Genomic DNA, 26,512 nt, shown 5'->3' with positions numbered 1-26,512 from the left:
TTTTATAATAAAGTTACAAGAACATTAGATGGGGGAAATTACCGCAATTTTCTTAGACTTAGCAAAGGCATTTGACAGGGTGCCACATGATAAGCTGATATTTAAGTTGCAACACATGGGTCTGGATGTCAGATTGGTCAACTGGATTCAGGATTGGCTGTCTGATAGGTATCAGAGAGTTGTGTATGGTGGAGCAGTTTCAAGGGGACAGAAGGTTACAAGTGGGGTCCCACAGGGCTCGGTACTAGGACCTATATTGTTTAACCTTTATGTCAATGACATTGCCAGTGGATTGCAAGGGGATATTCAGTTGTTTGCAGATGATGCGAAGCTGGGAAGGATTATTAGTAATAGTGCAGATGTGGTAGCCCTGCAAGAGGATTTGAATAAGCTAGATAGATGGGAAAATGAATGGGAGTATCAGTTTAATGCAGCAAAATGTAAGGTCTTGAGGTTTTGGAAAAATCGATGGGATGCTGCATACTCTATGGGAGGAGTTATACTGGAGGAAGTTGGGGAGACAAGAGATCTGGTGTTGATGATTGATAGAAACCTGAAGTTTAGGGGACATATTGCAAAGGTGGTGAAGGTAACACAGAAGATTGCTACAATTATGAGAACACTGACCTGCAGAGATAAGAGGGTTATCATTCCGTTGTATAAGTCTCTGATCAGACAACACTTGGATTATTGTTCTCAGATTTGGTCCCCAGGATTTGAAAGGGATAAATTAACTGTGGAAAAGATACAAAGACGGATGACAAAGATGGTCTCAGGACTGTACAAGGATAGTTATGAGAATCAGCTGAGGGAATGTGGACTGCAGAGTTTGGCAGATAGAAGAAGGAGAGGTGATATGATTCAGACTTTTAAACTGTTGAGAGGTGGTTACAGGATCGACACTGGGGAGTTCTTTCACTTGGTTGAACAGCGGGAAGGAGTGATGACAAGAGGCCATCCCTGGAAGTTACGAAAGGAAACTGTGAGCAAGAGGGTAAGGAGTGGTTTCTTTGTGTGGAGGGTGGTTGAGCTGTAGAATGCATTACCTGATAGAGTGGTGAGGGCGAGAACAGTCAGTGAGTTTAAGGAGTGGTATGATAGACTTTGTGTTTCTTAGGGGGGAACCTCCCCTCGATGAGTCTTGACAGACTTTATGTTCTTAGGAAGGACCTCCCACGATGAGTCTTTTGACTCCATGGAGGCCTGAACAATAATAATAATATTAATAATAATAATTTAGCATACTCAGATTTAGCATAATTTAGCATAAACAACTGAATATCTCCTCTCACACCCTGAACTATATCATTGATATATAAATTAACAATGTAGCTCAGAACAAAACCCATCTGATGCTGACTAGTAACCTTCCTTTTTCAGGGCACAACAACACAACATGCTAGCTCTATCAGTCAACTGTCTCTGTAACCAAGCTATTAACTGACTGTCACTTCCATCCTGCTCAGTTTCAATAGTAGAATATCATGTAGCACAGGACCAAATGCTTTGGCAAAATTCAGATAAATAAGCATCTTCTTTGTCAAATGCACTAGTCGCCCTATTATGAAGTGTAACATGGTTAATAAAGCAAGACCTTCCCTTAAGACCCCATTTTGCTTTCTCAAAAGATTTTCATTCAAATCAATCCAGCTTTGTATATTGTCTGTAACCAGCTTCTCTAACACCACCACTACAACACCTGACAGACACACACACACACACATTAGATTTACATTAGAAATGTAGATGTCAATCAGTACTTGGTAGCTACATGTAATATATGTATTGTTATGCAATGGAGTATGTAGGAATAAATTACCTCCTGGTAGGGTTACTATTAGGAGGAAAATGCAAAACACACATGCACGCGCACGTACGCACGCACGCACGCACACACGCGCGCGCACACACGCACACACACACACACACACACACACACACACACACACACACACACACACACACACACACACACACAGGCCTATAGTTCGATACTGCTAACTTGCATATGTGCAGGAATGTGAAGAGTGTGCAGTGAAATACTAATTTTTTCTCTTTTCACTCTTCTGCAAATGTACCTGTTGCCAGACTCCTGTTGAACAACCAAGTCAAGGGCACATTGCCAGCTGTTCTGCACATTTCCATATTATACCCAGTGATAGCTCATCCACTCCCACAGACTTTTTAACATCAAGGTTATTTAATATTATAAACATTTCCCATTTCTGAAATGTCAGTCTTCTGTCCTCTTTCCTGTTTTTATTCAACACTACTCCTAATTCCTATGTGAAATATATTAACAAAATAGTCATTAAACATTTCCATTATATCTTCAGCAGAGGTGACCCCTGTTCTACTTCATCAACTAAAGTCAGTCTTTCATATTCACCCTTTTTTTTTCTACTAGCAACATAACTGTAGAATTCTCTAGGATTTTCCTTTACTGCTTCACCTGATCTCCTTTCACAACACAAATTTTCCTGCCTCACAACACACATTACTTTCCTAGTCTATTCCTTATATTCCTCATGGTAATGAGAGTTATTCCGTTCTTTTTATCTCTATAATCTCTTTTCCATAACATCCTCTTTCTAGAAAGTTTGTGCATAATTCCACAATTCATCCATTTCATCCCTACTTTACTTATCCTCCTAACCTTAGTAATACAATCTAACAATGCCATAAGTAACTGATTCCAGATCAAGTTCCTGGCACTGCTGTTTTTCTTCCCTTCAATTGAAGGGAAGAAATCACCAATCTGTTTTCTTAATTTATTTTAGTCTTCTGCTCTGTAATTCCACTCCTCTGTTTTGTTCTTTGAAAGTTGTACTTGCCTAGCCACTACCCATGTTAAAACAACATGATCACTCTCTTCCAATCAGTAGCATCATGGTGACAACTTCTATTATCACTGCATGAAGCAATTATTAAATCCAAAATTCATGTCCCATATGTTGCTTCAACTACTTGCTGTAAGGAATTGTCCATAAGTAACAAGAAATTCAATCTACTTACTCACATATTATTTCCTTCTTCCATTGTTAAAGTCACCCATTATTATCACTCACCAGACTGATCTGTCTAAACACTTCAGAATCATCAATCTCTACATTTCCTGGCCTGTAGAAACACCTCACTATGTATCTAAAATTCATGCCTATCTCAACCTCATGTCAAATGACCTCAAAACCATTATCACTGTTACTTTCTTCAAGTTCCATATATTACAACTAGGTTTGGCACTCTCATTAGTCTGAACCATATAGGATATGATGGAGATTACTGTCTGACCACAGATATGAGAACCTCAGTTGGCAATGTGCCAAGAAGAGTCAATTCATGTTGAAGGGGAGAAAGGAATAAGGTGATGTACAAATTCGCCACCAACACGCGAAATCACATGCTTTATACATAAAATTTTCTAACTGTTGTACGAGTAAAAATAGTTACCACTTTAAAAACTAGAATTTTCATAAAAGAAAAGTTAATTTTCTGACGTATAATAATAAACACTCATCCCATGAAACACATTGATTACTCTATTATCAGAATGGATTCGCCTTCTTCTGACATGCGCAGAAGTGTCAAGGGGGTCTTGCATCTGTGGTCGAACAGTATGCTTTTCATCACAATGGGAACTCATGCAGTTGACATTCCTATGAATATATAATTGTTTAACTGCTTATTATTATTATTATCATCATCAGACCTCCATGGAGGTAAGACTTATTGTGGAAATTGTGGAGCAGTCTTCTTCCACACATGTAGTTTATCATGCAGTGTCTTAAATGCATTCACCATCTCCATACTCACTGACAATGTATTCCAATCACTCACCACTCTCAATGCAAAAAATCCACGCCCATTACTGCTGCTCACACCCTCCTTATATAGCTTTCAGGGATGGTCTCTTGTCCTGTCTCTCCCCCATTATATGAAAAATCTTATCCGTATTATTCTGACATTAACCCCTTATCAACTTAAGTCACAATCATATCCCCCCCCCCCATTCTTTCCACTATACTTTAAAAATTGCATTTACCCAGTCTTCATATTCAAAATTCCAGAAATCACCTTAGTCAATCATCTCTAAACTCCCTTTCCTGTATTTCTTCATCCTTTAGTATTTCTTCATCATATTCTCTTTCCATCACTCTCACATTTTTATGCCATTACTACTTCTATTGTCACTCTTTTGGAATGAACTACAGTTTTGGCACTCGCTAAACTAACCTAATCTAAAGAAATCATAGTTAAGGACAACCTAATAATATTTCAATCAAACATTTCAGCATAATCTCAAATCCCGATATTATTATTATCTTTATACTAACTAAATCTTTGGTGAGAAAAAAATAGGAATATTAGAATATTTTTGCAACATAATCAATTGTAGTGTTTATATAAAAACATTTATCATCGTTAAAAGTTTATTTTTCACTTGGTTAGAATATAATAAATTTATTTAGTTTTATCATTTATCCAAGTATGAGCAAACAAAGTTTGCACCTGAAAGTATCTTCAGGACTGGGGTAAGGTGGTGCAACACCAGGGCAACTCCTTGCAAAGAAGGAGCAAGCTACTAACACTCCTATCTCAGTATCTCCCATAATGCAAAACACATCTCCTTGCGGATATGTCTAATGTTATGCATTAAGGGAAGGGCCACTACCCAGACTAGTTTCGACCTTCATTAAGGTCTCTTCAGTGGGAGCCAGGCCCAGAAGTGGAGATACCAGGCAGAAGCATTAGCAAAGTCATCTCCACCTATACGAGTTGCCAAATGGTGTGCCACCTTTTTAATAAATTACTCTGGATTTAGAGAAAGATGTTGAAAGTTTATTTTTCACTTGGTTAGAATATACTAAATTTAGTTTAATCCTTTATCCAAGTGTGAGCAAACAAAATTTGCGCCTGAAAATATCTTCAGGACTGGGGTAAGGTGGTGCAACACCAGGGCGACTCCTTGCAAAGGTGGAGCAAGCTACTAACACTCCTATCTCAGTATCTCCCATAATGCAAAACACATCTCCTTGCAGATATCCCACTGAAGAGACCTCAATAAAGGTTGAAACTAGTCTGGGTAGTGGCCTTCCCTTAATGCATAACATTAGACATATCCGCAAGGAGATGTGTTTTGCATTATGGGAGATACTGAGATAGGAGTGTTAGTAGCTTGCTCCACCTTTGCAAGGAGTCACCCTGGTGTTGCACCACCTTACCCCAGTCCTGAAGATACTTTCAGGCGCAAACTTTGTTTGCTCACACTTGGATAAAGGATTAAACTAAATTTAGTATATTCTAACCAAGTGAAAAATAAACTTTCAACATCTTTCTCTAAATCCAGAGTAATTTATTAAAAAGGGGGCACATCATTTGGCAACTCCTATAGGTGGAGATGACCTTGCTAATGCTTCTGCCTGGTATCTCCACTTGGGCCTGTCTCCCACTGAAGAGACCTCAATAAAGGTCAAAACTAGTCTAGGTAGTGGCCCTTCCCTTAATGCATAACATTAGACATATCTGCAAGGAAATCTGTTTTGAAATGGGAGATACTGAGATAGGAGTGTTAGTAGCTTGCTCCACCTTTGCAAGGAGTCGCCCTGGTGTTGCACCACCTTACCCCAGTCCTGAAGATACTTTCAGGCGCGAACTTTGTTTGCTCACACTTGGATAAAGGATTAAACTAAATTTATTATTTATCATCATTAGTTTTACTATGATGTGTTTGAGTGAAGATGAACATCATAAAAGATAATGCAGATATTGGTGATGAAGCAAGTTAAAAATAAAAAGGAGGCCTATGTTTTCAACATAATTTCTGACAATCCCACAACTATTTTGCAATCATGTCATTTAATGTTTAAAACAATACTGTCCGTAATGAAATCAGTGTTCAAGGTTGATGTTCATGCATTAGCATCCAGGGAACAGGGTATCCTAATATAAGCATATTTCCAGATTTATAAAAAGCCCCATATCTATTAATGACCTGTCTGGTCCAAGCGTTATCGTGCAATGCTCAAAAAAACCAGTATTGTATGCTGGTAATTTCACATTTTTCAATACTTACACATTTGCTTTCTGTGTCATATTGAAGATTAACTGGTGGTGAGTAATGACTAGACTTGGAGTCATCATTAGGTCCACTGGAATCTGGTGCTGCAAAAGGAAAAAAAAAAGCTTTGTCATAACACTCAAAACTATTTTTTATTTAAATGTGAATCTCACCCACAAATGCTTGTAAACCTTAGAAAAGATGTTAATAACATAGAAGGGCTAAGGGCTTAAATTTTTTTTAATGTTAAACCAGCTCACAGAGCTGGTTTAACATTAAAAAAATTTAAGTGATAAAATTAAGTGATGTAGGTTTTGCAGGTTGCAAAACCTACATCACTTAATGCCACATGTAAGGTAATTTTTTTCCCTAAGGTGTAAACCTCATGAAAAATTGTATGCAGTGGAGACTTCCATAGCACAGAGGTAAGAGAGGGAGATAAGTTGGTTTGGTATGTGTGTAGGTGTATGTTGTGTGTATGTAGGTTGGAGTTGGACTGCAAACACATGTCGAAGTTGTGGATGTGTTTTCAGCTTTAAGGGAAATGGAGAAATGGTGGTGGCAGCCAGTTCAACAGAACAGTGCTCATGAAAATACCTGTAAAGAGAAGCAGAAACAGAATGTCTGTGAGAAAGTATTGCGCTTCACCACCCCTTCCACCAAATGGGTGGAAGGGGTGGTGAAGCGCAATACATACCTTCTCCCACTCAAATGTCAACCTCACCTTCCCATGGTCTATCCTGTTCTAAAAGTACAAACGAGGCACTGGCGACCGAGTATGGGCGGTATAACCTTAACACCCTAACAGAGTAAATGCTGTTAGATCTGCCTGTCCAGAGGCATTAGGTAGCAGCCCTACCACTGGACTTACCCAGCGACAGGTTAGTAACCTGCCCTGGGGAAATTCAAAATACTTTCAAGTTTCATGCAAAGAAAAGCCGGACGGACTGTCAAGGAAAAGACCACAACCCAGGAAACGGTAAACGAAATTGGAAAAAGGAACACATAATGAAGATTGCAACATGGAATGTGAGAAGCATTGCACACAAAGAAGAAGAACTTGATAAACAGCTAAACCAAGCTAACATAAAGATATGTATAGTAACAGAAACAAAGAAAAAACAAAAAGGTACAAAAGAAACAAACAACTATATACAAATCTACAGTGGGGTAAAAAAAGAAGAAAGAGCAAAAGCAGGTATAATGATTATGGTACATAAATCTCTAAAGAATAATATTGTATATTACAACTATTTGAATGAAAGACTAATAGAAATTAGACTCAAGACATTAAGAGGCCACATAACAATAATTGGTGCATATGCACCAGAAGAGGGAAAAGAAGAAGACAGTAATATATTTTATAAAGAATTACAGAATGCCATAGATAAAACAAACAAAACTGACTATTTACTGCTAGCAGGAGATTTAAATGCCAGAATAGGAAACAAAAAATACAAAACAAACATAGGTAAATTTGGCGAAGATACGTGTAATCAAAATGGTCGCAGATTGCGCGATTTTGTCATTTATAATAATATGAGAATAATGAATTCAATGTTTAAACACAAGGAAATACATAAATATACTTGGTCAGCCAGAGGATACAAATCAGTAATTGACTACGTTATCACAAATTTTAAATTAGCGGAGTTAATTTTAGACGTAAGAGCATATCAAGGCTTTGAATTAAACTCTGATCCTTATATGGTATCAGAAAAAATTCGTTTTAAACCAAAGTGGCTAAAAACACATAGAATTGAAAATTCTTACCAGCCAAGCTACAAAATTTCTTCATTACAGGATCCTCAAGTTAGACTACAATATCAAAAATGCACAAACTTAAAAACAGAAACCACACATGAATCAAGTGACATAGAAGATGAATGGGAAAATTTGAAACAAATTCTCACAAAAGCAGCAACAGAAACCTTAGGAATAAAGCACAAATGGATTAGAAAAAGAGGACTACGAGACTGGAACAAAGAAATAGAAAATATAATAAAAACCAAAAAGGACAGTTACCAGAAATGGCTAAATTCCAAAACAATAGAAGCAGAAATAGAGTATAAAAGAAATAGTGCAATTGCAAAACGAGAAGTAAGGAAAAAACATAGAGAAAGATGGAACAATTTCGTAACAGAACTAGAAAAGGATTTATTTAAGCCACAACCCAAAACCTATAAAGTAATAAAATACATGAATAAAGAAATAAAAGAAAAGATAAAAATACAAACAATAGATTTAGAAAAATGGGTGACCTATTTCCAAAATCTCTGGACAGATGAGAACAATGAATTAAAATTTTATAAGACAGAGAATGACCTAATAGAAAATATCACAATGTTAGAACTGAAAAATATAATAAAGAAGATGAAAAATAGGAAAACGCCAGGAGAAGACAATATAAATATAGAACTATACAAAAATGCAGGTGAAAATTTTAATGAAAGACTTTTGAAAGTTTTTAATATGGTCTGGATGTCCGGAAAAACCCCTAGCTCTTGGAAAAAAGCACTGGTCATCCCAATCTATAAAAAAGGAAATAAAGACAATTGCAATAATTACAGGGGAATTAGCCTGCTGAATACAGGATATAAAATATATGCAGGAATATTAAAAGAGAAACTAAGCAGCATTGTAGAAAACAAATTACTAGAAGAACAAAATGGCTTCCGAAAAGGCCGATCCTCTTGACCCTGCATAGATCCAATTTTTACTTTAAAATTATTAATAGAAAAGAGAAGAGAATTTCAAAAAGAAACACATGTGGCATTTATTGATTATGAAAAAGCTTTTGACAAAATTAGTCGACAAAAATTGTTTAAAATATTAACCAATTTAAACATACCAAACCAACTTTTACAATCTATTCAAGAAATATATACAGGAAATAAAATAGCAGTTAAATTAGAACACACCTCAGAATGGAAAGATATATCAAGAGGAGTACGACAAGGATGTACCCTCTCACCTCTGCTTTTCAATATATATATAAATGAAATATTAACAATCTGGAAACAGCATAACCCATTTGGTATACAAATGACCCCGCAAATGAAGATAGATACACTACTATTTGCAGATGATCAAATAGTATTAGCTACATCAGAAGATGACTTACAAAGATCATTAAAATCATTAAATGATATCTCAAAGCAATATAATATGACAATATCCAAAGAAAAAACAAAAATAATAGCATTCAAAGGAGAAAACCCAATAATAAGTAAAATAGTGATAGATAATAAAATACTAGAACAAGTAAACACTTTCAGATACTTGGGATGTGATCTATCATACGAAGAAGAAAAAGACATAGACACTAAAATATCAAACTTTGTCAAAGTAAATGGCATAATAAATAGTATATTTAAGCCATCCCTGGTACAAAAACACACTAGAATCAGACTATATAATGTCTTGTCAAAACCAACTCTACTATACGGAAGCGAAACATGGACCATGAAAAGGAAAGATGAAAAACGAATTCAAACAGCAGAAATGAAGTTCCTCAGAAAAACAGCTGGATATACCAAGTGGGACCACAAAACAAATGAAGAAATCTTACAATCCCTAAAAATCAAACCAATTAATTACTACATAAGACAGTATAAACAAAAATGGCTAGAACATTTAAATCGAATGGACAACAGCAGACTACCAAAAATATTATACAGATACAAAATAAGTGGAAAAAGAAGAATCGGAAGACCAAGAAAGAGATGGCATGAGACCGGAACAGGCCACATGGCCTATATTCCATGTTAGGAAGAAGAAGAAGAAGATCTCTGTCAGATTTAATCACATGCTCTGGATGGATATAGATGTTCATAAGCAGATGATGTTGGCAATGAGATCTGCTGTTGATCAAGAGTGGAAGAATTCATATTCATGGCTACTGATTAACTGGTGGACTTCCATATGGTGAAGGAGTTCACCATTGATGATTTACACTGTATTTTTTTGATAGAACTGATAAAAGTGGTTTGATGGCTAGTTTTTTCCCTTTTGGATGGGTTGCATATAGACTTGTTTATCATGGTGGAGGATAGATACCAGATGAATACAAAAGATTGTAAACATGATATAGGAGGAACAGTAATTCAGGAGCACATGTTTTAAACACTTGTAGTGGAGGAATACCATCAGAATCAGAATACTTGTTAGTATTTAGCTGTTGCAGAGGTGGAGATACTTAATGAGCAGTTCATAAAGATCTTTCAATCTTGTGATTGTGACTTCATGGAGAGATTAAGAGCAGTTGATGATGGGGAGGAGAGACTGACTGTAAGTGAGCAAGAGGTGTTTGGGGAGTTGAGTAAAATAAGGCTGTGGGACTTGATAATATATCACCACGTATTCTGAAGGAATGTGCCAGAGAGTTGACACCTGCCTTGACATATTTTTTTAATACGAGTCTTGCACTTGGTCAAGTCCCTAAAGAGTGGAAGGAGGGCAAGATTGTGCCACTTCATAAAGGAGGTGATCGAACTCAAGCATCAAACTATAAGCCTATCTGTGTGTCAGGTGTTGTGGTTAAGTTGTTGGAGAAGCTTGTGAGAACTAGGATCCAGAGTTGGGTTGACAACAATGGTATAATCTTTGATGGACAGCATGGATTTGCTAAAGGGAGGTCGTGTTTTAGTAATCTACTTACTTATTACAATAAAGTGACTGCTTCCTTGGACAGAGGAGAAGGATACACAGTAATATACTTGGATTTCGCAAAAGCTTTTGATAGAGTACCTCATGATAAGTTGACAGTCAAACTAGAGCAGATGGGGTTGGATATTAGATTAGTGCATTGGATTGGAGACTGGCTATCTGAAAGGTATCAACAAGTTGTGTACGGGGGTGCAATATCCAGGAAAAGGAAAGTCACTAGTGGAGTGCCTCAGGGATCTGTTTTAGGGCCATTACTATTTAACTTGTATATTAATGATATTGGCGAAGATTTGGATGGAGATATTCAGTTGTTTGCAGATGATGCAAAGTTGGGACGAACCATAAAGAGTAGTGAAGATGTTGTGGCCTTGCAAGAAGACTTGAATAAATTGAGTGATTGGGCAAGCAAATGGGGATGTGAGTTCAATGTTGGAAAATGTAAGGTTTTAAAATTTGGAAAACAAAGATGGGATGCAGAATTTATGCTTGGTGAGAATATATTGTTGGAAGTAGAGGAAATAAGAGATCTGGGAGTGATAGTGGATAAGGATCTAAAATTTAGGGGACACATCGCCAAAATTGTGAAGACAACACAAAGACTTCTGGGAATGATGAGGAGGACACTGACGTGTAGAAGTAGGGAGATTCTTGTTCCATTGTATAAGGCTTTGATTAGGCCACACATGGACTATTGTGCCCAGATTTGGTCACCTGGTTTTCAGAAGGATGAAGAGATGTTGGAAAGGGTCCAAAGGCGACTGACTAAGGTAGTTTCTGACCTCTGGAATGTCGAGTATGAGGAAAGATTGAAAAGATGTAATTTGCAGAGTCTAGTGGAGAGAAGGAAGAGGGGAGATATGATAGAGACCTACAAGTTGGTAAGGGGTTGTTATAGGATCAATGGTGGAGAAGTTCTACAGAGAATAGTGGGAGATCAGGGGAGAACCAGAGGTCATCCCTGGAAACTGTATAAAGAGGGTGTGAGTAGGGGAATGAGAGGCAGGTTTTTTTCATGCAGAGTTGTGAATGATTGGAATGCCTTGCCTGAGAGTGTGGTGTCTGCAGGGAGTTTGAATGTGTTTAAGACCCGGTATGATGAGATGTGTGTGAGATAAAAGGACCTCCTAGATGAGTCTTTGACTCCATGAGGTCTTGTTTAATAATAATAATAATATTTTAAGCTATTCAAGATTCTTTTGATGTCTTTCTGATAAAATATTAGAGGATTCATTAAGTATGCAGGTATTCTTTGTAATGTAGAGGATACTTTGTCTCAATCATCAATGTGATAGTTGAGTTGGCAGAGAAGTGTGATGCCTGGAGGTGAACCTTGTCTTTGTCTGATGTGAGAGGTTGAAACACTGATGGGCTGAAGTTGTGCACTTGATGAGGGAACATAAGGCCCAACTTCATTTGAGCAAGAGGCAAGTTTTCTGCACTTAGTCCTCACAAAGTCTGATGTGAATTTGCTCATGGTCTTTTTGCAGTTGTTGCATATTGAAGCAACAGCTACAATAGTTGTTGTGTATGTAGGTTCAGTAGGATGCTGCAGTTTTAGTTTTAAGCCACTTTGGATATGCTAAATTCTTTTTTTGACTGTCTTCACATATCCGTCAGAGAACAGTGTCTGGGTTTGGGGACAGAATGGAGAATAAAGCTTTGATTCCAGTAAAAATTATTTTAGTTATTCTGTTGGAACAAGTGGTCAGAAGTGAAAACATTAGTCAGTTCAAGAAAGGAGGATTAGAAATTACAGAGGTTATCCCATTCAGTACTGTTGTAGTGCCAATGGACACAAGACCAATAGTGTTTATGTGAAGGTAGTTCTGTAGGGAAAGAAACTTACTAAGAGGAAAGCTGACATCTACAGTATGTTTATCAGGAAAACTAGTTAAGAATAGATCAAGGATGTTTGGGAAATCAGAAAAGATTACAAGGTATCTGGAAAGAAGATGAACAATTTATGAAAGATTTCTGCTGACAATCTTTCATATCTGCATGTTTTCCTGCTTGGACAGTGGAAATGAAGAAAGTCTGTGGTGAATGTTGAACTCACAAAGAAAGACAATTTCACTGTTTAGATATTTTGACCACCGATAATCAAGATTCAGAGAAAATGAATGAAAAGATTAGACTAGCTATCACAATTTGTAGAGTGATTTCAACAACAAATAAATGCAACTGAATGGTGCAAGCAACTTTTCAAGTCACAAAGAGGTGATTCATGAATTACTGTTCTCTGACTTGGGATGTCAGATTTGAAAAATCTGCATTGATAGTCAGCATGGATTCATTAAGGTGTGTTCTTGTTTCAGTGATCTGCTTGCCATTTATAATAAAGAAAGAAACAAGAGTATTTGATGAGGATTAGGCATATACTGCCATTTTTTTGTATTCTGCAAAAGCTTTTGACACAGTGCCATGTGTGGTAATCTGATATTTAAGTTGCAATATATGGGGTTAGATATCAGGTTAGTAAATTAGATTGAAAATTGGTATTATGATAGATATTAGAGAGTTGTTTACAGGGGAAGTAATGTCAAGTGAAAGGAAAGTTACAAGTGGAATTCCACAGGACTCAGTACTTGAACTTTTGCTGTTTAACATTTATACTTATGTTAATAATATTGTTACTGGATTGCAGGGAGATAGTCAGTTGCTTGCAGATTATGTGAAGTTCCGAGGGGTTATTAATAATAGTGTCAACATGATGGCCTTTCAGTAGGATTTGAATAAGCCAGACAGATGGGTTAATGAATGGGGATACCAGTTTAATGCAAGTAAATGTAAAATCTTGAATTTTACTTGAATGTCTCCTCCCAATTCCTCTATACTAGAGGAACTGGGAGGAGACATGAGATCTTGAGGTGATGGTTGAAAGAAATTTAAAGTTTAGAGGAATATTGTGAAAGTAGGGAAGAAAATCCAGGAGCACTTCAATGCTGAGAAGAACATTAAGCAGGAGAGATAAAAGAGTGGTGATTCCATTGTACAAAGCCCTTATCAGATTGCATCTAGATTATTGTGCTAGGATCAGTTCACCAGTATTTTAAGGGGATGAAGTAATGTTGGAAAGGATACCAAGGCAATTAATGAAAAATGTTATCAGGAGTGTATAATGTTATAAAGTTATGAAGATATTCTGAGTGCATGCAAAATGCAAAATCTAGTAGACAGAAGATGAAGTACCATGCTTGAGACATTTTAAGTATTGAGAGGTATTTACTGGATTGACAGAGAAATTTTTTTGCATGGTAGAGGAAGGAATAAGGACAAGGGGCCATTCTTAAAATTGGAAAGCTGTGAAAGTAAGTAGCAAGTAGAAACTTGAGAAATTGCTGTTTTTTGCATAGAGGGTGGTTGGACCATGGAATACATTTTCTGATACAGTGCTGGAAGTACATTTAGTGTGAATAGATTTTAGAAATATCTTTAAGTCTTCCACAATGATGTTTATTTTTATTACTCGATGGAGGTTGCCTATTCAACCAGAAACTGGATACATAGTGAAAATCTGAAGCAAGGAACACAATTTCATATCTGTTTACTCCACCATGGAGATGACTTTCTGATCATGGTCTGGAGATATTCCAGAGGAATGATTGAAAAGGCACACAACTTTTATATCCAACTGGTTTTAGAGAAAATTTAAAAAAGTCTGCAGAAAGCTTCTTTAAATTTTCCAAATCTAAACAGAAATGATGGTTTAAAAATCTCTAAAATTTTGGTTAATCTTCCTTTGACCTCCATAACAGCTTTCCCCAGGTGGCCACAGCATATCTTGCAAACACTACAGGACTAAAAGAAGAAAAAGTCAATAAGAAAAAATCTATGTTTTTTTAAATTTCAGTAAGGCTGTACAGAATCTTACCCAACACAACTCTATGCAAATTAAATCTAGATTTCTAGTTAAATTAATTAACAAATTAAATTAATAAATTAACAAGACTTCAGTGTGTTAGATTAGCAAAAAAGTTTGCTTATGCTTGGTGTAGGATTAAAACAATATAAGAAATTATATTGTTTTAATCCTACACCAAGCATAAGCAAACACAGTTTGCATTTTCACAACTAGGCTACTTGTATGTAGAGGCTGTTTACTTCACATCAGTTCCATTAGTAAAATACAAAGCATACTTTCTTTTTGAAGTGTATATTGGTATGCATTATGTGAAATGTCACTTCTATTCTGTAGTCTCCCCCTTGCAATGGAATCACTAAGCCCTCCCTTCACTCCTTTGGCACCTCCCTAGAACCCCAAATCAAATAGCTTGGTCAGAGGATGTGCCAATTTGCTTGCAGATTCTGCAACCCACAAGCCAACATGGCATCTGATTATTATTATCATTATTACTGCATGGGCACTTCCATGAATTCCAAAATCGTGGGAGACCCAAACTATCCCCACAATATCTATTGTGCCGTCTCTTCTTAAATCCATTATTAAGGACAAAGCAACTGACTCTGGTAACCCACTCCATTTATTCAACACTCTCAAAGTGAAAAATCTAGTCCTCACAGCTTGCTAACTGCTGTCTTTACAGGGATGACTCTTGTTCTTCCCCTCAACACAAATGCTGAATATATTTCACTGCATTAGTCCAATAAAACCCTCAAAATAGCTTGAATCTTTATATCACATCCCATCTTTTTGGCCTATCAGACAGCTTTTGCAACCTGCAAATCCTCAATCTATCATAGGAAATATTCCAGTGACCATGCACCAGTCACTCGTCTCTGGATCCTCTCCACTACTTCATTTCCATGATATTCTGGTAACCATCCCTGAGCACAGTAATCCAGATGTGGAGGTATCCAGGCTTTATAAAGAGGAATGATCACTTCCTTTATCTCTGCTTGAGTGTTCATCAATAACTAAACTCCAAACTGTACTCCAGTTAACACTTTCATTGCCAAGCTGAAAATTGGAATTTCGTGTGGTGGCCAAATTTTTTTTATTATTTTATTTAGTTAACGATGTCAACACGATAACGCGTGATCTGCCGCCAGGTGAGAACTTGTATCACGCGATATCGCGTGATCGGCAATGAACGTGTTAAGACAGTAACTGGAGTACAGTTACGACAGTATGGTATGTGGTATAAGAGTTGTAATCTTTTTATACCAAAATGCATAATTTTACACTTTTCCACATTAAAATGACATCTATTATGTTTTGCCAATACCATCAGTCTATTAAAATCACCTTGCAAGCTCTCTACATCAGATTAACCTTGATTAACCTATTACCCTGCCCATCCTCACATCATCAGCAAACAACTGAATATTTCCCTTCAAATTATTTTCTACATGATTTATGTACACAGTAGTGGTCCAAGTACAAATTCTCCTGGATACTGTTCTTCCACATACTACTTTTTTGGTATTTGTTGATCAGCAACTCTTGTGTCTTTTTCATCAGTTTCATGTCCCCCCCCCTCCCCATTTGTTCTATTTTTCATGAAAGCGTTCCATGTGGTATGTATCCTGTCAAATGGCTTTTCAAAATCCAGCAGTATCATCATGTAGCCATTACCTTTATCCAACATAGGCATTGCTCTAGTATTAAAAGTTAGTAAAAGTATCAAGCCATGCTGCTCTCTCATAGAGTATCATCAACTCATTCCTGAATCCTCTATTTCACCAGCTTTCCATTATTTTTACCACCACTCCTGAGATAGAGGTTGGTCTATAATTTGCTACCGGTCTTAGAGCCAGCCTCCTTTATGCAAAGAAATTATTTTGCCCTCCTTCCATTACCCTTTGGGACTTTACCCGAGCTAAGATTTAAGTTAAACAGCTAGTCAGGTCCCTTGCATGTTCTCATAAAACACCCGCTGATATTCCTTCTAATCAAATGGCCATATATTTAGATACGTATTGAGATTCTGCAATATCCTCAATACACCCAGTTTATCAACTACAGTTCTCTCATCAGTCTTTGTCACATCTGTCAGAGCAATATCTTCACTTGGATTATATATATCCTTGTACGAGTGTTTACTCAGTAACTCAACTGATATGTCCGCCCCTGTCACCTAGTTAGCCATCCATAATCATTCTTTCTCTAACTTGCCACAAAATAAGGAGAAAAAAGAACTCTTTGGTATTTCCTTTAGTCTTAGCTAATTTCTTCTCATAATCTGATTTTGACTTCCTTACCATTCTGGTCACCTTTTGTGCTTGATCCTTGTACTGTTCATGAGTTTGCAGTTTACCTTTCCTCTTTATATACCTTCCAAAACTGTTTTTTCAGCTCCTGATTAATCATACTACTTATTCACCTACCTTCTGCCTGAATTATTCTCCTGATCTTCAGTATACAGTCTCATATTACTTACTCCAAATATCCATCAACTATTCTCTATTCATTGCTAGCATCTTGCCTTGCAGATTTTTATGCTACGGTACAGATTCATGCTGCTGTCTAAATCATAATCACATGACTTATAATTCCATATATATATATATATATATATGTTAAAGATACCAAGCTATTTTAAACCTGGTTTTACTCCATTTCCCAAGTAAGCAAAAAAGACAAGTAAGTCAAGTTTGCATCTGCAAGTATTGCAAGTCTGGGTGACCCCACACGTAATGCAAGTCAAGGTAACTCGTGGTAAAGGTGGATAAGCTCTGATCACTATTCTTAATATTTACCCTTAATGCAAAGCACATCTCCTGGAGGAGATGTATGATGATATGTATTAAAGGCAAGTGGTCACTACCCAGACCGGTTTCGACCTTTATTGAGGTCTCATTAGTGGGCGCCAGGCTAGAAATACCAAGATTTTAGTAATACAGAGCTTATAGGTATCTTTAACATTTATTATACCCAAGGTAAAATACTTTCTACATCTATCTCTCATCCTGAGATTTTTATTTAATAAGGTTAAAACACCTTATGGTAACTTGTTCTGGTAAAATTTACTAAAATCTTGGTATTTCTAGCCTGGCTCCCACTGATGAGACCTCAATAAAGGTCGAAACCATTGTGGGTGAGACTTGGGTTCTGAGAGGCTCTGCTTGGGAACAGGTTTTTGCCTGTCTCTGAGTGGGGCCACTGCTGAGGTTATGGCTCTGCTTGGTGGTGGGGTGAGCCTGCCACTGGGTAGAGCCAATGCTGAGAAGTTCTTCTCGGTGATGGGGTGAGCCTGTCATTGAGTGGAACAACGCAGAGTTGGGCGATCTCTCGAGATCATCTTATTTTTAGAGCCCGTTTCACTTATTCATAAGGTTGAAACCGGTCTGGGTAGTGGCCCCTTGCCTTTAATACATAGCATCATACATCTCCTCCAGAAGATGTGCTTTGCATTAAGGGTAAATATTAAGAATAGTGATCAGAGCTTATCCACATTTACCATGAGTTGCCTTGACTTGCACTATGTGTGGGGTCACCCAGACTTGCAATACTTGCAGGCACAAACTTGACATACTTGTCTGTTTCCTTAGTTGGGAAATGGAGTAAAACCAGGGTTAAAATAGCCTGGTATCTTTAACATTTATTATACCTAAGGTAAAATACTTTCTACATATATATATATATATATATATATATATATATCCCTTCTTAACTCAGAAGTCCACATTTTGTAACTTCCCAAGTTGAGACCACATATTCATCCTCTCTAACTGGAGTCCATGTGCCCACCTTGGGTTTAGACAGATCTTCTGATCTGATCCTATGCCCAGATGCAACGCTCTCATATCCTGAATCCTCTTCATCACATGCTCTCTCAAGAATTATCTTTCAGGAGATGTATAAATTCCATTTCCTCTCTATACGTGATCATTCCTCCTTCCAGTGTATGTCTCCATGGTTTGAAGTCCCCATAATAATTACTTGCTCTATACTTATTCTACTAATTTGCTGATGTTTGTGTTCCATTGGCCTCATTCTCACATCAGATTGCCTCAAAAGAACTGCTGTCCACCCACCTGTCTTCTATTCTTCATGGCTGCAGTTCGTCTACTATCATCAGCTGCATCTCCTCTATCTTCCCTGAAAACACTAAAGCCTTCACTATCTCTGTAACTGCATCATCTGATGTTAGCCTACTCTCACTAATGATTATAATTTCTGGCAAAGTTCCCCTGACCAATGCCAAAAACTCCTTCTTCTTATTCCTGTTACTTCTAGAATTAGTATTTAGAAACTAGCATCCCTTAGGTCCTCAACCACCTTTACATCCTAAATTGACTTCTCCATTCGATATTGTTCCTTGAGAGACTAGATTCCACATTTTTTAGTCATTCTCACACTCACTCATCTCACAATTCTTAACACTGTTAAAAAAATATCAAATCCGTTTGTTTAGCCCTGGTTCCATTCATTGTGCGAATGGAACCAGGCACACTTCCTTGCCTGGTATTTGAAGGCTTATTTGGTATTTGAAGGTATTTGAACTCCTTGAAAAGGTCACATAATAATAATAATAATTATTATTATTATGTTACACCTCCAAGGAATCCAAAGACTCATCGAAGGAGAGTGTGCCAACAGCATGGAACAATTGACCCCCTTCCAACTACTAACCCCGCTCAAACTTGCTTAACTTTTTGCAAGCTATTAGTAGCAGAAGCTCTACCAATCGACCAACCTTTGCTGGCAAAGACCGTATTGGTGCGGACATCCTGTATAGCATACCATTCCCACATTCTCATATATTCAAACTCAGCGATAGTTAAAAGTGGAAACCTAAAATAAATAATAAATAAACCATCTAATTTATTTATTGTTTATTAATAATAGAAATTATTATTTCTTGTAGCCTTGTGTCAACGTTTCTTGCATAAAACCAGATTCAGGCCATCATAATCTAATAAGCAACCTAAGACAATGCTTAGGAGTAGCAAGTTTGGAGCATGGTAAAAACTGGCAGAATTGTATATCAACCATAAAAATACCGTTTTTTTAATTACATGTGTTGAATTTAGAGGCAGCAAAATAGTGCTTGCCTAGGGGTAGCATATACCTTGATAACAGTTCTGACTAGACTGCCAGAAGAAAAATGGTCTCGATTGTAGTCACCGACTAGAGGAACTTTTTTTCTAGGCATTTTTTTCTCTAGTTAGTCGATTTTTGAAGCAGGCAAGTAGGGTTTCCTCTCTGAAGCACACTATGCACGATTTTGCATCTCAGCAAAATCGCACATAGACATCATACTATTACAAACCTAACCACAATACAAGTATTTGGGTTTACAATCACCAAATTGTAGCAGTCTCTCGATACCTCTAAGATTATCGATTTGCATGGCTTCCCTCCTATTGTAGATTTCTAAAATAGTTCCACTTAGTTGCTTTGTATGATAAAGTTTAAAGGAATTCGAGGATTTTTAAATTTTATTAAAAAACAATTTATATTAAAATTAGTACATACTCTATCCCAATGTTATAATCGTTGTGACTTCTATAATAATAATTATTATTATAGAAGTCACATGCTATGAATCCCACAGTGTGAAAACCAGAGAGAGAGAGAGAGAGAGAGAGACTACCTTCCCAAAGCAGATTCTTAGAGCACGCATACTAAGAATGTTCTTTGAGTCAAATATTCAATAAATATTCTAAAGGGATTCAAAACTTGTTACAACATTGATAGAACTCAATATGAATTATTTAGTGGTAGACGAAAGTATTACCCGAGTCACAGCAGACCTCTTAAGCAAGCAGTACAGAGTAACTTATTTACTCATAAGAGTGAATCAGTTTGTCATAAGACAAACATCATTAAAGCTGAAGTTTGTCCTACTCAGACTTCATTTCTATGTTGAATATCATTCATCTATCACTTATATTATCATTTACAGGTAATAACATCATTGAATCAGTTCTGACTAAATCTGGAATATACAGGGTGGCCATAAAATAACTTTCCCTCTTTGGAGGTATCTGTAGCTAAACAATAAACAGAATGAGACCAAATTTTATATTGAGACTTTTGAAGGCATGGGAGATGATTTATGATTTCTGTGAAAAAAAGATTTAGTACCAAACGTCGCCGATAGGGGAAATTTTGGCGCTGGGGGAGCCAAAAGCAGTCAACACAGGTAAAAAGGATTATGCAAATTTTACTGTGCGTACGTGACAGCAGTGCCACCAATTCCACTTAAAACGGGATTGAAAAAATTCAGGCAGTTATTCGAATGACTGACAAATTGTGCTCAATATGCATCCTATCTTGCCCTCAGCGTGCTTTACTTGTTAAGTTGTTTTACCTTAAACAGTGCAATACTGTAACAGCCCGTTGGGAATTTAGAAGGCTTCATAACTCTCATACAGGTCCTATGTCAGCTGTAGCACTGAGAGCTATGATTAAGAAGTTTGAAGAAACTGGATCACTAGAAGTTAGACCTGGCAGAGGACAGAAAGCAGTGCAAGAAGAGACAGTAACAGACATTACTGGTCAGCAGTCAACAGACGTTAAAGGTCAGCACATTGAAAATCGTGTATGTGGTCCAGGGGACCCTGATTCTGATGAATAAAACATTTCCTGTGAGTTCAATCACTACATTAACTTCTATGTCTCTCGCAAGTTGTTGTTTTAGTTTAATTATTAATATTATTATTATCATTGTAACGAGCCATATATCCAGCTGGAATGAGTGACGAGGCTGTCGCTTACACCGTCGAAATGTTATTATTCCATTTTATCCATCTTTAATGTAATCATCCACTTGTTTTGACCTCTGCCAGCGCCAAAATTTCCCCTATCGGCGACTTTTGGTACTAAATATTTTTTAGCGGAAATCATCTCCCCCATGCGTTCAAAGGTTTCAATATAAAATTTGGTCTCATTCTGTTTATTGGTTTTAGCTAGAGATGCCTTCAAAGAGGGAAAGTTATTTCATGGCTACCCTGTATATAGTCATTTCTTACTTTCCTTGTTAAGCAACTAAGCATAATACTCCTTCCAGGAATTCAGATTAAAAATTGTAGAGGAAGGGTGTTTTTCTCTACAAGCATCCATGATCGCATCATTTATCTGATTTCAAAATTTATTCCTCCACTGGTTTACCTACTTCATCTACAAAAAATTCAACAACAACAACAATAATAATAAAAGAACATAGTGACTTCCTCAAAAGAGATCTCAGATGTTTAAAAAATGAGCTAAGTATTGGGAAAGTAGGCGACTTTCTTCGATTAGAAATAGCTAGCTACTTGGCTAACATTAATGTATTAATTTCTATTACACATTAACAGCAGTAGCAATGGTAGCAACGATATCACAAATAAAAGCACCAGTAAAATGGTATCCAAACTATCACTTCGAAGTTGCAGTTAACTTACCACTTTCTCAGTAGTGGAATCATAATTTATTATTATTATGACATCGCCGGAGGACACTACTCTACGCTGCTATTTAATTCTCCTACTACTCACAACGACATTATAATTATCAACGGCATCTACCTCCCACCATTACCACCACTAAAAACAGTATTTTTGTCTGTAAACTGCGTGTGTTCTCATGGCCGATTTGGCTATGCCCGAAATGAAAACCCCAAATTTCCGGAAAAAACTCTGCTACCCCCGTATGAGATCGGCTAACTCACCTTCGGTTGGAAAAGCTCATATAAAAATTCCTCCGTCATGACGAGAATAGAACGCCTTTCTTGCGATACGAAGGCGATTGCGTTTTTTTTTTCTATAATTGTTTTCGGATATTTTGTGGACTTAACCATCAATAACTGATTTATTTCTTGTTATTTCTGCATTTCTAGGTATTTTTAAGTCTAAGACAGCACAAGAGGAGTACAATAATATTTTTATTATTTTTATCAGCATCTACTCTAGTGAATTTTATCAGTCGTAAATTCGGTAGAGCATAACGTCAAAGAGGGTATGTTCAACTATTCTTCCGATTGCGCTACGGCGGCCATTGCATTTTTTTTCATATAATATTTTAAAGATATTTGTGCACTTAACCATCTGTAACGAGAGTAACAGGTATGCTTTCTTGTGCTTTCAGTGCTAATGATAAACTGATTTATTTCTTGTTATTTCTGCATTTCTAGGCAATACCTAAATTTTTAAGTATATTAAGACAGTACAAGAGGAGTAGAGTAATACGAACATTTTTATTATTCTTATCATCTACTCCAGTGAATTTTATCAGTCGTATCGGTAGAGCATAACATGACGACGCCTGCAACATCTAAATAGGTATTAAAAAGTTGAGATTATTATTATTATTATTATTATTATTATTATTATTATTATTATTATTATTATTATTATAATAGTAGTCTTGGGCTAGCTATCTCTGATTGGCTGCCGGAGGAGATTGAACTGCCAACTCAGTCTCCAAAAGCTAGAGTTCAAAGTCCTTGCCTACTCCCTATAAGGAATAGCTGATTTATTATTATTATTATTATTATTATTATTATTATTATTATTATTATTATTATAATAGTAGTCTTGGGCTAGCTATCTCTGATTGGCTGCCGGAGGAGATTGAACTGCCAACTCAGTCTCCAAAAGCTAGAGTTCAAAGTCCTTGCCTACTCCCTATAAGGAATAGCTGATTTATTATTATTATTATTATTATTATTATTATTATTATTATTATTATTAGAATATTTATAGAATTCATAAATTATGACAGCTTTTGGTAAATATAATAGCGTTATGTTTATGTATTTATTCTTTTTTTTTTATTTCAAAAATGGGAAACAAGCAGACTTCAAAACGTAATTAGAGGTTGTTATTAGACCACAGCTCATAATCATATTATAAACACCAAGTTATTAAACTTTTTGACAACTTTCATAAACTTTGAAACTCACTCAAATGACATAGAATCAGAGCCAAGTGGAGATGGCCAAATATTAGTTCCTTGTTCTGTGTCACCTTCTTGTCTAGTTGCACAAAGTCTGATAAAAGCATATCGAACCTGGTGTGCCACTCTTATTACCTGGAGTTGCAGTTTCGCCTTTTGCCAGCTCTTCACATCAAGATAGTAGTTCCATGATGATGTCTTGGAATACATCCAGGTCTACTGCTGCTACGCCAAACATTCATAAAACACATGATCAGCAGGAGAAGAAAAATAAGTCAGTTAATTATCCTTGGATATCCTTGTCAGAACATCAGTGTGAGGTTTGCTGTAGATGCTGCACAACCAAAAATATCCAAAGACATAATATGAAACTACATGAAAATATCAGGCATGAATATATATTGGATCCCGATATGAAAGCAGAGTTGATGATGATAAGGCAAGAGATGAACTGCATGCGAAATGAAATGAAAAGAATTATGGACATACATGGAAGAGTGGAAAAGAGTAGAAGGAAAGATGGCCATTCGAAAGATGTAACGAATGATTCGAAGTTGGCTCTCTATGCAGATTACATTATTAGAAGTGTGGTGAATGAGAAGGTGCATAAGTTTTGTTTTCCTGGTGACAGAATGGAGAGAGTGATTGAAGGATTGGACATGAGGAATAAGCGAACACAAGAGTTGGTGGTTGTAGTAGGGACAAATGATTTGGATGGGAACAAGGAAAATGTCAGATTGCATATAAGGAGATTATTAAGGAGAGTGAAAGATAACAGTCTCGTAGGAAAGGTAGTCAGTGTGTGTTGCCAAGGTATGATAGTGATGAATTGAGGAGGCGAGCAAAGATTATGAATAACATGTTATCGCAGTTATGCGAGGAGAATGGAGTGCATTTTGTGAATGCGTGGGAGGAATTTGAGGGACGGATAGAACCGTATAAAGAAGATGGGCTGCATTTAAATGGTTTTAGTGTGAGTCTGCTGGAGAGATTGTTACGCAGGAGAGGTAATGACTGTAATGAATAGATCTGAGGTGGTGCAAGGTGATATGAAACAGCAAAAAAACAGGGTAGGGAGAGGTATTTGCTCACTTGTAAATGGAGAGGTGAATATCATGAATTAAGTAAATGAGAGAGTGGAAGCACAACATAAACAGGAAAACGGGGGGGGGGAGTCACGGTGGATGGGGAGACACTTTATGAAACATGGGAATGCTGGATTCGGAGGTGAATGTGTGAGCGGGAAAACACATGAGATGACCCGGGATGGGTGAGGAGAGTTTGATTATGAGGAAAGTTGTAGAATTGGCGGTAATATAGAGAAAGTGATTTTGGAAGGTATGGAAGAGTCACATCGGAGACGTGACGTTCGTAGCACTTGTCGAAGCAGTAATGATTTCTTATGTTTATATACTAATGCTAGAAGTATTCGAAATAAGGGAAACGAAATTGTTGCTTTGCTTGAGCTTATTCGTCCCCAAATTGTTGGTATAAGGAGACATGGTTAGATGACGATGACATCCTGAGAAAGAGATGATCTGATGATATTTTTCTTCAAGACAGACAGGGAAGAAAAGAAGGCGGAGTACTGTTGATGATAGCAGATGAATTGTGCCCATCTAAGGTGGATTTGCAAGGTGCAAATAGTGACCATGGTTTTGAGGCAGTATGGTGTGAGGTAGAAGTAAACAGGATGAAATATTTAGTTGGGTGCTGCTATAGACCTGGTAATATGGAGGGTAATGAGAAGGAAATGTATAGGCAAATTGGCCTAGCTAGCAAGAAACGAGTGTTAATTATGGGCGACTTTAATTATGGTGATATAGACTGGAATCAAGAGACTGCATCTTGGGGGGTAAAGAAAATGAATTTTTGGAGTTTTTGAAAGACAATTACTTTAGGCAGTACTTAACGGAGGGTACAAAAGGATCAAGAATATTGGATTTGATCAATCCACCAGTTGCAGGGTGACAGTCATTCGAGGACGCCTATTAGAAAGGGACATATGTGGAATTATACGACTGGTAATTATGAAAAGCTCAGGAAACAGCTTGCAATAATAAATTGGAAGGAGGAACTGGATGGAAAGGATATCAATGCTGCTTTGGTCCTACTCAAGAACTATTTGGTGGAGGCAATATCACAATATATTCCAAAGGTTAAGAGGGTAAATAAAGCAGGTGTGAAATGTTTGAATCAAGAGATAAATAAATAAATTCCGTGTGATGATACAGCGTTCCCCCTTTTCACGAGAGTTCACGGTACCATCTAGTCCCTCCCCCACAAATTTTATCCGGGCTCCGGACCGGCATAGCTGACGAACCAGACCAATGGCTGGGTCAGTATTCCTGACTGTAAACCGTGTGTGTCCTCGGACCGGTTTGCCTGCTTGCGGGATGAAAAACACCAGATAAACTGGCGGGAAAAACCCTGCTGTCCACGCCCAAGACCGGCTAACTTGGCTATAGCTGAGGAAGATCCTTGAGCTCCTTACATCGTTGACGGGAATCGAACCTAGGACACTCCTTCCCCAGGCATATGGTTGCGAAGCGCAAAGCCACTAGGCTAACCGCGCGGACAATCAAGAGATAAGTTATGTAATCTGGAAGAAGAAGGTATTATCGAAGAAACACAAGATGAGTAGTTATAACAACCAGTTGCATGAGAAGTACAAAGAGCAGGCGAGGAAGATAACTCGCTTGATAAGGGTAGCAAAAGTGCAGTATGAGCAGCAGTTAGCTAAAGCGGCCAAAAAAAAAAAAAAATGTAAGGAGTTTTTTCAATATGTGGCCAGTAGAAGAACGGTAGGAACGGATTGATTGGGAAAACAGAGGAATGATAACCGCTGCGGAGGATATAGTTGAGATATTTTATGAGCAATTTATAAAGGTATTTCATTCTTATGAATGTGACATCATGCAGAACTTGAAAGCAATGGGAAAGAAGAAGGAGAAGGAACTGTTAGTAAGTGAACAGGAGGTATATGAGGAATTGAATAG

The 26,512-nt window shown here is 37.1% G+C and overlaps 1 protein-coding gene across 1 annotated transcript in view; it reads right to left on the bottom strand.

Moving 5' to 3' along the window:
- The window catches only part of LOC150102767 (uncharacterized), a 146,144-nt gene that overhangs the window by 52,720 nt on the left and 66,912 nt on the right, over window positions 1-26,512 (bottom strand). Inside the window, exon 2 of the mRNA XM_090399709.1 lies at window positions 6,074-6,162. Within this exon, the coding sequence (XP_090255835.1) occupies window positions 6,074-6,162 (89 nt within the window). The remainder of the gene's footprint in view (window positions 1-6,073; window positions 6,163-26,512) is intronic.

Source organism: Typopeltis vanoorti, chromosome 10 (assembly GCF_054136105.1).
Source record: "Typopeltis vanoorti isolate ZY-2024b chromosome 10, IOZ_Tvanoo_1.0, whole genome shotgun sequence".
Classification (NCBI taxonomy): domain Eukaryota; kingdom Metazoa; phylum Arthropoda; class Arachnida; order Uropygi; family Thelyphonidae; genus Typopeltis; species Typopeltis vanoorti.
This window is presented reverse-complemented; position numbering and strand designations above follow the sequence as displayed.